This window comes from Balaenoptera physalus (genome assembly GCF_965194825.1).
Source record: "Balaenoptera physalus genome assembly, chromosome: 12".
Taxonomy (NCBI): Eukaryota; Metazoa; Chordata; class Mammalia; order Artiodactyla; family Balaenopteridae; genus Balaenoptera; species Balaenoptera physalus.
Window position 1 is genome coordinate 96,649,320 of NC_138897.1, and position 12,162 is coordinate 96,661,481.

The 12,162-nt window shown below is 61.7% G+C and overlaps 1 protein-coding gene across 8 annotated transcripts in view; it reads left to right on the forward strand.

Annotated features, from left to right (window-relative positions):
• Window positions 1–12,162, forward strand: part of FBRSL1 (fibrosin like 1) — an 86,755-nt gene that overhangs the window by 21,285 nt on the left and 53,308 nt on the right. For all 8 annotated transcript variants that reach the window (XM_082418458.1, XM_082418451.1, XM_082418453.1 and 5 more), the window contains exon 3: window positions 11,632–11,736. In XM_082418458.1, the coding sequence (XP_082274584.1) occupies window positions 11,632–11,736 (105 nt within the window). The remainder of the gene's footprint in view (window positions 1–11,631; window positions 11,737–12,162) is intronic.

Consider the following 12,162-nt stretch of genomic DNA (forward strand, 5'->3'; position numbering starts at 1 on the left):
GAGTAGGGCAGCCCAGCCTGATGGGTGGGGCTGGAGTGAGTCTTTGGGGGTGTCGTGGGGCTGTGGGGGAGGCCCCATGCTGCCCCAGGGAGCCCTCGGACGGAGACCAGAGCCTGGGCACAGTGCTCTACTGGGACCTCTCCTCCGGCCCTGCAGCCCACCTCCCCTTCTGCAGACTGGGCCGTGGGGAGGGGACAGGCACCTTCTGGGCGGGAGCCCCTGACTCGGCGCCTCGTCCCTGTTAAACCTGTGATGGGCAAGGGCAGTGGTGGTTGTGATTTGCTGCCAGGTTGAAGAGGGAGGGGTGAGCAGGTGGTCCATCCAAAAGCAGCCAGAGATGGAGCGTACTGTGCAGGTGCTTACTAAGGAGACCCCTTGGGATCCACCCCGTGGGTGGCAGGGCAGCCCCGGGAGGTGAGCGTGGGCGACCCCTGATGAGTCCCCGGCCCTCACAGGGGACCACACGCCACTTGCAGCGCCCACCTGGGGCACCCAGTCCAGGCTGGCAGTTTCCTGGGGAAGATGGCTCGTCTGCTGCTGTGCGCAGGCCTTCCCCACGTGTGCGTGTGCACGCACCTTTTCTGAGCACGGAGGTGCTCCACACGTGAACGCCTGGTCGCTCCCAACACGGTCTGCTCCTTCACGTGGGAGACACCCTGGGGAGGACAGGCCCCTGGACCGGCCGCTCCCTGCACGAGGACTTCGTCAGCACCTAAGGCGCCAACGCTGAGGATGCGTCCCGACTGAAGCAGATCACCCGCGCCCCGTGAAGCCTCTGTCCCAGCAGACGCGGAACGTGACTCAGTCCCCCAGTACGTTAGGAGAGGCAAGCGTGCGTCTGGTGTGCACAGACGTCTGGCTCGCCCGCCTCCTCCCAGCCAGGGGCTGCATTGACCGCAAGACGCCCCTAGCAGCTCGTCAGAGCAGGGGTGGTGGTGTCTAAGGAAGATGGTGTCCATGCCCAGCCACCTGCCCTTGCCTGGGGGGCTTGGCAAGAAACCTATCCCAGGGGTGGGACTGGGGAGCCTGGAGGGGTGCACAGCCCAAACCCCTGGAAGGGTCCCAGGGGCCTTGTCAAAAGGCAGGTCCTGACCCTGCAGACGAAGCTTGGAGCAGCGCTCTTTGATAGGACTGTAATAGGACCCACATTGCAAGTGTGAAGAGAAGAGACAAAATTAACCCTAATGTATTTTAAATCCATGTACCGTCAGCTCTGTGTATCCGCGGACGCAGCAGGCTGACTGGGCTACATCATTTTATATGAGGGACCTGAGCAACCGTGGATTTCAGTATCTGCAGGGGGCTCCTGGAACCAGCCCCCCACGGACACCGAGGGCCAGCTACATTCTAAGTAGTATCGTTTCAATATGTAGTCAGTATGAAAACTATCAATGGGATATTCCAGTGTTTTTTTGTACCAAGTCTTGGAAAAGCAGCGTGTATCTTACTCTGCCCTTATGCAGCCCTTCTCAGTTGAGACTGGCCTCAGACTGGTCCAGTGTGTCTCAGAGCTGGCAGGCCGGGGAGGTGACCTTCCCAAGGTCACTTTCTCCCCACACTTGCTGCTCTTGTTGGTTTCCTCATTCTCTCGCTCAGCCAGCCTTGGTTTGACCCCTCACCACTGGACCGCAAAGCCGAGCGCGTGTCAGCCTAGAACCTCCCCTTGAGCACCAGGCCTGTGTATCCAGAGCCGAGACCCTCCACTCAGATGTCACGGCCCCCGCACTGAGCGAGAACAAGCCAGAACACAGCTCTAAAGCTTCCCCGCACTTCAGTGGGGAGCCTTGCGTCTGCCCCGGTGATTGGGCCAGAAACGGGGAGCAATCTTCCACTGCTCACTCCTACCCAGGCCGGTCCTTCGCTTCTGCCTCCTGACTGTCCTTCTGAGCAGGATTTCATTAGAAAATTCAAATGGAAACAAAAATTCACCGTATAGAATATGTGGGGTGCAGCTAAAGTAGTGTTCGGAGTGAGACCTCCAGTTTCAGTGCTCGTGTTAGAAAAGAAGACGGGTTCAAGATCAGTGACCTGAAGAAGCTAGAAAGAGAAGAGGAAAGTATCCTAAAGAAGAAAGGCGAATACAAATGAGAGCGTAATTAGTGAACCAGAAAGCAAACAATAGAGAAAATAAAGCCAAAAATTGTTTCTTGGAAAACACCAACAAAATTGAGAACTCCCTAGTTAGACTGATCAAGCAAAAAAGAACACAGATTACCAATGTTAGGAACGAAAAAGGAACTACCACTGCAGGTGCTACAGACATGGAAAGGATGGCACAGAAACAGTTTTATTCCAGTAATTGAACAACTTAGGTGAAATGAACAAATTTTTTGAAAAATACAACTTGCCAAAACTGACATAAGATGAAATAGGTGATCTGAATAGTCCTGTACCTGTTAAAGAAATTGACTTTGTCACCGGATGCCGTGCCTACCCGTCACGGCCAGCCCACCACCGTCTCACCAGCAAAGACAAGCTGACCCCACAGTCGGCCCAGGGGCTGTGTTCAGCGACCACGCCTGTGAGGCAGCGTGTTGCTAGTGCCATTTTCAGGTGAGGGCACTGAAGCAGAAAACAAGCAATAGCAACACGAGGAAGCATATCCGTAACTTGCCCAAGACAAGCAGGAAAAGTGGCTGAGCCAGAATTCAAACCAGGTGGCTCGGCTCCAGCGTCTCTGCCCTTGACCCTGACCTTTCCGTGGAAGACAGCAGCAGCTGGCCGGCCCCCGTCTCCCTGCCCGTCTGCGGGCAGTGAGGTTCCTCTAAGGAGCTCATTTGAGCATGCCCTTCCCTTGCTGAAAGCATTCTGGAAGGTCCCCTCCACCCTCGGGAAGTCCTGGCTCCTGGATATGGCCTGAGCTCCCCCCTCCCCCCACAGCCTGCCTCCCAGCTCACTCACCCTGTGGCTCAGCTCCCGCACCGCCCACCCCTCCGCGCACGCCCTCCCTCCCCTGTGCCCGTGCCCCTCTCCAGCTTTTTTTTTTTTTTTTTTTTTTATTTTGGCTGCGCTGGGCCTTCGTTGCAGCACGTGGACTTCTCTAGTTGCGGTGCGCGGGCTTAGTTGCCCCGCGGCATGTGGGATCTTAGTTCCCTGCACAGGGATCCAGCCCGCATCCCCTGCATTGGAAGGCGGATTCTTAACCGCTGGACCACCAGGGAAGTCCCCCGTGCCCCTCTCTTCAGCTCACCCTTCTGCGGTGTGGTTATTTCTCATCTGCACCCCTCCACCAGGCCTGGTAACCCCGAGGCTGGCAGAGGGCTGGGCCCCTGGAGCCTCCGTAAACGCCGAGAGAGTGAGACAGAGAGGGACAGAGTTCTGGGTGCACTCCACGTTGGCCCGTCCGTGCTCCTCACCATCACATCTGTCGGCTGGGCCCATATTTGTTTGCCAGTTTGTTCAGGGGTTTTCTAATCACTCACAAGACAGTTTCCAGACTGGGCCGGGTAGAGTCCTTCCAGAAGATTCACACTTGGCCTCTGGCAGATGAGCATCGTGGTGGGGAATAAGCTCTGACACCTACTAGCGGTGTGGCCTTGGGCAGGTGACTGCCCCTCGGTGCCTCAGTTTTCTCATCTGTACAGTGGGGTAATGACACCCCTCCCTAAGGATTTTCGGTGAGTCAATTTAAAGTCAGAACCATTCTGGGTCCTGGCTAGCTGCTGTAAATGCCTGGCTCCTTTAATGTGGATGGTTTCTCCCACCTCCACCTGTTCTGAGGCCTGGGCTGCAGCTTGTGGGGAGGGGCAGCCGCGGGGGGCTTTCCTGGGTCGCTCTTCATCCTCTCCCCCTCCCCCCCCATCATGCCGTCATCGTCATTGTCATCGTCGGCTCTGCGCCAGCCTGGCTGGGACCACACACGCGGAGGTGCAGTTCCAGGGTTAGGGGCCCGGGCTCTGCAGTGGCCCCAGGCAAGGACTCCTCCTTTCAGATGGCCTGTTTCCTCATGTGTGAAGTGGGGCTGTCACTACTGCATGCGCCTCAGGTTGCTGAGATGAAAAACTGAGTTGGCGTGCACGGTCCGTGCTAGATACGCTTGTTTGCTGCTCTTATTGTGGTTACTGCTTTATCGTTATTCCTTGTAGAAGGGTTCCTCCCGCCTCCTGGGTGAGGCCTGGCCGGGCGAGGCTCAGCTTTGGCCTCCTTGGCAAACTCACCTGGCCCCATCCTGCGGGGGGAATCCGGCGGCCTGGCAGGGCCTAAGGGCAGAGTGCTTGGCCTTTCCGTGGCTTTGGCGCCTGTGCCCGGGGCCTGCAGCCTAGGGCGCAGCAGGCTAGGTGCCGAGGCGGCCTGCAACACGGGCCCCCACCCCAGACAGGACCCTCACGCGGACGGAGCATGGGAGACTTGCTGAGGGGCGCTGTTGGGAGGAGGGCGGAGGGGAGTGGACGCCTGGGGCGCAGCCGGCACCCACCCCACGTCCCCGGCCCGCCATGCTGTCACAGCCTGTTCGGCGTGTACTTCTTTGGGCTCTGTTGTCAGTCCCTGTCTGGGCCCAGGAATGCCTCGGTGACTATGACACCCATTGGAGTTCCAGACAGGCGTGACAGGAGTGGGGAGATTTGGGGGTGACAACAGGCCTGCCTGGAAACGGAAGGGGGCTGCTTTAGACCAGGGGATTGGGGCGGCCTCACCCAGGAGGTGACCCGAGCTGAGGCCCGAGTGACGAGGAGCCAGCTGGCCAGTACCCTGGGATGGGGGTGGCGCAGGGCCTGGGCAAGTGTGAATGCCACTCACCCACAGAGGGCCACTGGGGGGTTTTAAGCTGCACAGTGACATGAGCTGAGTTATGTGTTTCAAAATTCACACTGGAGGAGGGCTGGGCAGCTGCGGGGAGGTGCTTGTGGCTTGACTCAGCAGACAGATGGGGACAGCAATGGAGCAGGCTGAGTGGCTCAGCCAAAGAGTGGAGGTGAGATGGAGCCCAGGGGACCCTGCTCTGGTGGCACACACACCTAGAGTCCACTGGCACGACTGGGGGCAGGGCACGGCACACCACCGCTGTCCCCCAGCAAGAGGGACCACACTGAGGCACAGGCAGGGTGTCGCGGACACTCACATGCACTTGCTTACATAGAGCTCCCAGAGCCTGCTGGCTCCCCGGGTTGTAGCCTCAACTCAGCCAGCGTCCCATATACAATCTGTTGTACGTCTCCATCCCCCATCTGTCCATCCATCCATCAATCACCCATCTGTCCATCTGCCCACCTGGCCGAGTCCCAGGGGAAGGATGTGGAGCAGCGGGAGGGGTGGCCAGCCTCAGAGGGCAGCAGCTCGCTCCCTGACCCTGTGCTGGCGTGGGACCCCTCCTCACTGTGCCAGGCCCCATGCCAGGTAGTGGGGACTTAGGACAGCCCCTGCCTATTGGGCACTCGCGGTCCAGCGACCCTGCTTCACTCTCAGAGGGACACGTGGTGACGCAGGAGTGGAGGGAGCATCGGGAAGGATTCCTGGGAGAAGCAGGGCCCACGCCCACAGCCGGGGCTCCTTAGGGCTGACTGCATGGTTCTGGAGCCTCCACCCCCTCGCAGCCTGGAGGACCGCCCCCCTCCCTCCCCCTTCCCCGGGTCACCCGGCAGCTGCAGTGCCACACTTCACCAGCAGGCGCTGCTGTCAGTCGCGGACGCCAGCCTGCAGTGCTGCACTTGGGGTGACCGTCCTCCACGCGGAACTGGGGGGTGTGCTGTGCGCATGCGGAGGAGAGGCCGTTCAGGCCGCCTTGTCGGGTGGGGCGGGGGCCCTGGCCTTCCTCGCCCACCCCAGTGTCTGACCCGCCCACCAGCCCCCTCGCGGGTGTGTTTGCCCAGTCTGCGAGAAGGGCCCCTCCCTGGGCCAGCCTTGCTCTGTGGCCCTGCCCGAAGCCCGGGCTCCCCAGAGTGGGAGGTAGAGCACAGACCTGGAGCTCGGAGGGTGGGGGCGGGGGGCTGAACAGAGTAAAGTATGTGATGTCCTCACTGCTGTCACATGCCAGACGGGGCGGGGTGCAGGTTCAGTGGGGTCAGGCGGCCCCCTGAGCGACAGGGAACCAGGTACAGAGCAAGTAGTCGGGCGGCAAGGGGCTTCCTGGGCAGAGCTTTGGGTTTACAGCCCTGGGGCACTGATGTAGCGGGGGTGACAGAGGGGCTAGGGGGCGGGGCACCGGGGGGAAGGGGGCACCATCCCCGGCACAGCCTGGGCCTCGGACCCTGCTGCAGTCCAGGCTTCAGGTGGACATGACAGGCTGTCGCCCCCCACTTAGCTGTGCCGGGCACCTGCTCCGAGGGGTCACGGAAGGCTTCGGAGCCCCCAGAACGCACTGGACACTGGGGATGGGCTGGAACGAGCAGGGACCGCGAGGGGGGGGCGAGAAGGCAGGTGGGTTCTCGTGGATGAGCGCGGCGCGGCCTCCCCGTCCAGCCCGCGGGGGCCACTCAGGGCCATGGGCTTGGCCTGTGGCTGCCCAGTCGCCCTTGAGGTGCCCAGGGGAGTCACCTGGGGGGCCCACACGGTCTCTGAGACCCAGACCCACGGTGTCCAATCCCTGAGGAGGCCCAGGAGCGCTTGCTTTGCACGGGGGTGGTCCCTGAGAGGAAACTGGGGTGCTGGGAGGAGTGGGGAGTGAAGGAGGAGGGGCCTCCGCCGCAGGCCTGGGTTGCCATGTGGCCCCGGCACGGAGAGGCCAGGTGTGTGCACATGCGTGTTTGTGCGTGTTTGCTGAGTGGACACGGGATGGGGCGCCTGGGCTCTCGGGAGCCTGTGCTCGGTTTCTGCAGGGGCGTCGTGGAGTTGGCCACGGGGGCACTTTTCCCGACTCCCTTCTCGCTGGGATGTGCCTGACCCTTGCCCCACCCTCCCAGAGCCTGTCCCCTGACTGGTTTGAAGGAGACTCTGGGTGGCCTCAGCCACAGCCCCCTTCTCAGGGTTCCCCAGGGTCTGCACTAGGCCATCCTCCACCCCTTCCCCTCCCAGGCCTGCAGGTGTGGAGGCCAAGTGGGCCTCTCCTTATCCTGGAGGCCAGTGCAGACCAGCCGTGGGCCAGAGGGCACCTCCCAGCCCTGCGGGGCAGTGGGGAGAGGCATGGGGCAGAGCCCAGAGCCCCTGAGAACGTGTGTGCTCGCGTGCACTCCTGAGAGCTCCACGGGCTGATGGTCGTCTGCGGGCAGAACGGTGTGGCGGGGCGCCAGCTCCTGCAGGGGCTGTCACGTGCGGCTGTCCAGGTTGTGCACTGCACAGCTCCAGGGCCGCCACCCCACTGTCGCCAGAGGTGGCGTGTGCATCTGCACGCGCGCGCAGCAGTCGGGTGTGCGGAGGGAGGGCGCCTCTATTCCGTCTGCGCAGCAGGGCTCTAGGGGTCGCGGGGGCCCTGTGTGCGCCCTGCTTCAGCCAAGGGTCTCGGCAGGGTGGTGTGCGTGTGGGGCACTGGGCAGGTGTCAGGAGCAGGTGGGTGATGGTCGGGCAGGAGGGGCCGGGTTGGGTTCATGCAGGGCCGTCCGGGGCTCTCAGTCGCCCTCGTATCTGTGCGCTCTGGTGGGTGCTGGTCTGTGAAGGGTCTGGACTCCCTGTGAGCCTGCTCACTGCTGGAGAGAGGGGTTCCGGGCGCCCCCAGCCAGCCCCAGGGCATCCCAGGCCCAGGGCGTTTCCTCTCCGCACCAGGGGGGAAGCCACCTGGTGTGCAGCTTGAGGGGCAGCCTGGGGACACCGCTGGGTCCCACCTCTTGAGCCCCTTCTCAGCCGCACCCCCTGGGCTGGCCGCCCGCCCCCCACACTCTGGGGGTCTGATCACCAAGTGGAACCACATGCTGCCTGTCTGCGGCCAAGTGCGCTTGGCGGCCGGCCCGGGAGACAGACGCTTCCTCCTGGGATGTGCCACAGAACCCAGGGCGGGGAGGGGAGCCCTGCTGGCCAGAAAGCCCAGGACCCCAGGTGCTCCTGGGGTGCCTCAGTCTGAGGGCGGTGCCCCTGACCCTGCTGGTCTGAGGGAAGTGTCCTCTCGCCACCCTTCTGAGGGCCGTGAGCTCACCCTGCCAGCTGGAGAGCAAAGCCCTGCTTCCACATATCCACCCGTCTAAAGGGGAGTCCTGGCCCCGCCAGCCTGAGGACACGTTCTGGTGGTGTGCCAGCTTGCACGAGCCGATTGGTACGTGCTCAGGAATTTTGCACACCTCGCGGAAACCGCTAGGGCTCTCCTCTCCCCATTGCTCCCAGCGGTGCCGTCCCCCCCTCTTCCCGATAGCCCCGTGACCCACCTCCTCGCCTTTCAGAAGTGTCACCTTCTCAGTGAGGCCCGCCCTGGCGACCCTTCTTAGCTCTTCTCCGCTGCTGTCCTTCCAAAGCACCTGTGGCCGTCTGCCGACCGTGTGCCGGCCTCTTTGTGGCTTCAGGAGGGCGGGGGCTTGGATCTGTTTGTGTTCACTGCCCAGAATAGAGCCAGCTCATAGGCACGCAGTAAGCCTTGGGTGGGTGGATGGATGGATGGGTGGACGATGGGTGGGTGAATGGATAGGTGGATAGATAGGTGAATGGATGGTGGATGGATGGATGAGTGGACAGGTAGATGGGTGGATGGATGGATGGATGGGTGAGTGGATGGGTAGGTGGGTGGATAGGTGGAAGGGTGAATGGATAGATGGATGGGTGGATGGATGGATGGGCAGATGGATAGACCACAAGGCCCAGGGGTGGGCACAGGCACAGGGGCTCCCAGCTGCCCTCCCAGGACAATCAGTGCCCAGGGACTCTGATCTTATCTCTCCAGCTCCAGCTAGAAATGGAGGCATGGCATCCCTGGCCTTCTGGCATAGCTGGCTAGCAGCATTTCTGAGCCGCTAGGAAGCAGGTAGGGCTACAGGACAGCCAGACGCCAGCTTGGGCTGTTTGGGGTCCTGGCCTAGGAAGAGAAGGTGACCAGCCATCCCAGGCCAGGGTTGGGGTGGTTCCCAGGGCACAGGACTCAGTTTTACAGGATTTTCTGGGAAATGGGGATTTCAGAGCTAAAACTGACTGCCTGAGGAAGGATGACAGACCCCAGCCTGCCCCCCTCTGCAGGGCACCACCAAGGAGTCAGGATAAGGCATCCTCTCTGAGGCCCAGCTTAGAGAGGAGACAACTTGTGTGAATGTATGAAGTGGAATGTGGCATCCTCCCTCCTCACGTTTCAGCTGTGTGTGGGTTGTTCTTCAGCCTCTGCTTCCCCTCCTGCTTTGTTGGGTGTCCTTGTGCAGTGAGCAACCTGCACAACTATACAGAGCGGCCCTGCGCCAGGCCTTTCCTGTCCTCGCAGTGTCTCTGGGTCCAGCCTTCTTCTTCTTGGGCAGGGACCCTGCTCCGAGCCCAACCCGAAATACTGTCCCCCAGCAGTGAGTTGGGGCTCATGGTGATTACTAATGATCAGAGCTGTGAGTCTCAACTGGAGCCACAGCAGAATCCCCCGAGGGCCTGATGGCACAGCAGGTCTGGGGCGGGGCCTGAAGGTGCGTGTTTGCATTGCTAACCAGCTCTTGGGTCCTCCTGCTGCTGGTCCGGGGACCCCACTTTGAAAACCACGGGACTAGGGCGTTTGTTTTCTCTCAGAGGCTGCCTGCCAGCAAGGTGGTGAGGAAGGTCCCCCAGGCTCCCATATTCCCTCCTTTTGGTGAGACCTGTCTCGGGGTCCAGAGGCAAGAAACGCCCATCCCTGCGGGGCAGTTAGAGCCCACTGGGGACAACAGGGACACCTGGTGGCTTCTCGGTGCTGGAGAAGGGTTCCGGCTCACAAACAGAACCTCTTACCCCCATAGTGCCTGTGAAGGGCTCTGTCGGCACCCCCATTTCACAGATGAGGAAACAGGCTCAAGCACAGTCAGAAGAGGCAGCGCTGGCCCAGGGGCTGCGCATTCACCGCTTGGCTGAGCACGATGGAGCTAGTGAGGCTGGGGTGCCACGGGCTCACGATGGGGGTGCTGCTGCCTGGGGTAGGACTGGAACCCCGCCCTGGGCCTGCCGTGGGGAGCGAGGGTGGTATTGAGGCCTGGGCTCCCCCCGGTGTGACTGTTCCAGCTTCCCAAGAGGGTCCTTGCACCCAGGGCCCGGGCTGTGGATGGACACTGGTTCTGTGTTTTGTCATTACACTCTGCTGGCCACACAGTGTAGGGGCCTGTGGCTTTGGGGAGTTGTACCCCATCTCAGGGCTTAGGTTGGCCCTGGGGAGCAGGGGCTCTGAGGGGCTGCCTCGAGAGAGGCTTCTGGCCGAGCCCACCCTGGGGTCTGCAGGAAGAAGGGCTCAGGCCATAAGGGGGTTTCCTGGGGACTCGAGAATATTCCAGAGCATAGCTGGTGCACCTTGCTGACCCGTCCTGACCTCCCGCCCCGGCTGGGGTCTCTGGGGCTGAAGGATGCTTATGAATAAACGGCTGGGCGTGGAGGACTGGGCCTGCCTGACCCCGGTCGTGGCGCAGCTTCTGAGCACTCCTGAGCTCCGCGAGCTTGTGCGCTGGGCTGGGCGGCCTGGGGGTGGAGAGGGGGGCAGGCCGTCCGCACGCCCCGCACGCCCCCCACGCTGCCCCACAGGGACAGTGGCAGCCCCTGGAGCAGGGGTCATCGGGTGCTAGGCAGCATGCCGGCCAAAAGCCACGGCCTCGGTCTGCCGCTAGGAGGCGTCAGACACGCAGATGAAGGTGTGGGCCGTCAGTGCGTGTCCAGACGAAGCTGCGGGAACGTTCCAACACAGGGAGGCTGGAGAGACCGGGAGGTGGTGGGATGGCCGAGCTCAGCGGGTCCTGCCGGGAGGGCACCAGGAGCTGGCAAGACATGGGTGGAGGCTGGCCTGGTTCAGGGGTGGTGAGTTCCTGGGCCTGGGAGGGTGGAGGTCTGGGGCCGTGATGGGCACCCCTGCCCCGCAGTTTTGTGAGGTTTGAAACTATTTCCGAGTAAAAAGAAAGATGCAAGCAGGATTTTGGGTCCACTTTCCACACTGTCACGTAACCTCTCTAGGCCTTGGTTTCCTCCTCTAAAGTGGGCACAAAGCATCTAACAGGGCTTTTGTGTGAGGAGCAAAGAGCTGAGGGCCCGCCAGGTCTACAGAAATTCTGGCAGATACATGACCTAGCAGCACCTGTCCTAGTGAGTACTACTTGCTTCGTTCTGCAGATGACAGAACTGAGGCACAGAGAGGTTGAGTAATGGCCCTAGGACACAGAGCGGGGAGTGGCTCTGCAGCCCTTGCAGCCCTGACTGCCCACCATGGGTTGTGGTGAGGACTGAAGGGGCCCGGGAGTGGTGTGCGTGCCGGGAGCGGGGGTGAATTGCCGCCGGCCTGTCTTGACGCCCCCTGACCGGCCCTGGTGGAGTGGAAGAGGGCAGGGCGGCCCACGGGCCCGCTCCGCAGCCAGGAGTCTTTACAGTCGCCCGCTGGGCCAGCGGGAGGAGAGGAGAGACCGAGCTGGCAGCAGTTCATGCTGCTGAGTGCTCGCCCTTCGCTCCCTGAGGCGTCTCTTTCCCATGCTGGGTAGGAATGGGTGGTACTGGGTTGTAAATGCTTGGCTCTGCCCCTGCCGCCCCCTCCCCAGGTTTCAGCCCAGAGGGACCGGGTCGCGGAGGGGGGAGGAGCCCGAGCCTGGCTGTGCCCCGGCCCTACCCTGCAGGGTGTTTGCTGAGCCTGTGTCTCCCGTTCCCCAGATGAAGGTCACAGTGTCCAGAGGGGGCGACCACAACAGTGACGGCGACAGCGTCCGAGAAGCCACCAGCTCCCGGAGGAGCAGTTCTCGGGACCAGCTCAGTGACGTGAGTAGCCCAGCTGCTCACTGGAGCATTTCTGGGTCCCTGGGGTGACTGCCAGACCAGCCCCCAACCTTCAGACACTGTAAGCCGTTTGCTTAGGGGCCCAGAGTCTCAACTGAGGGTTTTGTGCTCACAATTAGCATCTGCCTTCATTAAAACATGATTTTTCACTAATTAGGGCTTCCCCGTTAGGAGGGATTTGAATGAGGCGCAACCATGAGGCACTGGCCGGGGCCCGTGGAGGCGACCGTGCCGGAGTGCAGGTCCTGTGTCCCGCTGGGGGCGGGCTCGGGGTTGGTGCCAGGCAGGCAGCTTGCAGGGATGTGGATGGGGAATGACTCGCACAGATGTGTTTATTAAGAAGGGCAGGGGGAGCGTCTCTGGCCCGGTGAGCAGGTCTGGAACTGCAGGGAACAAGCTGGAAGCACT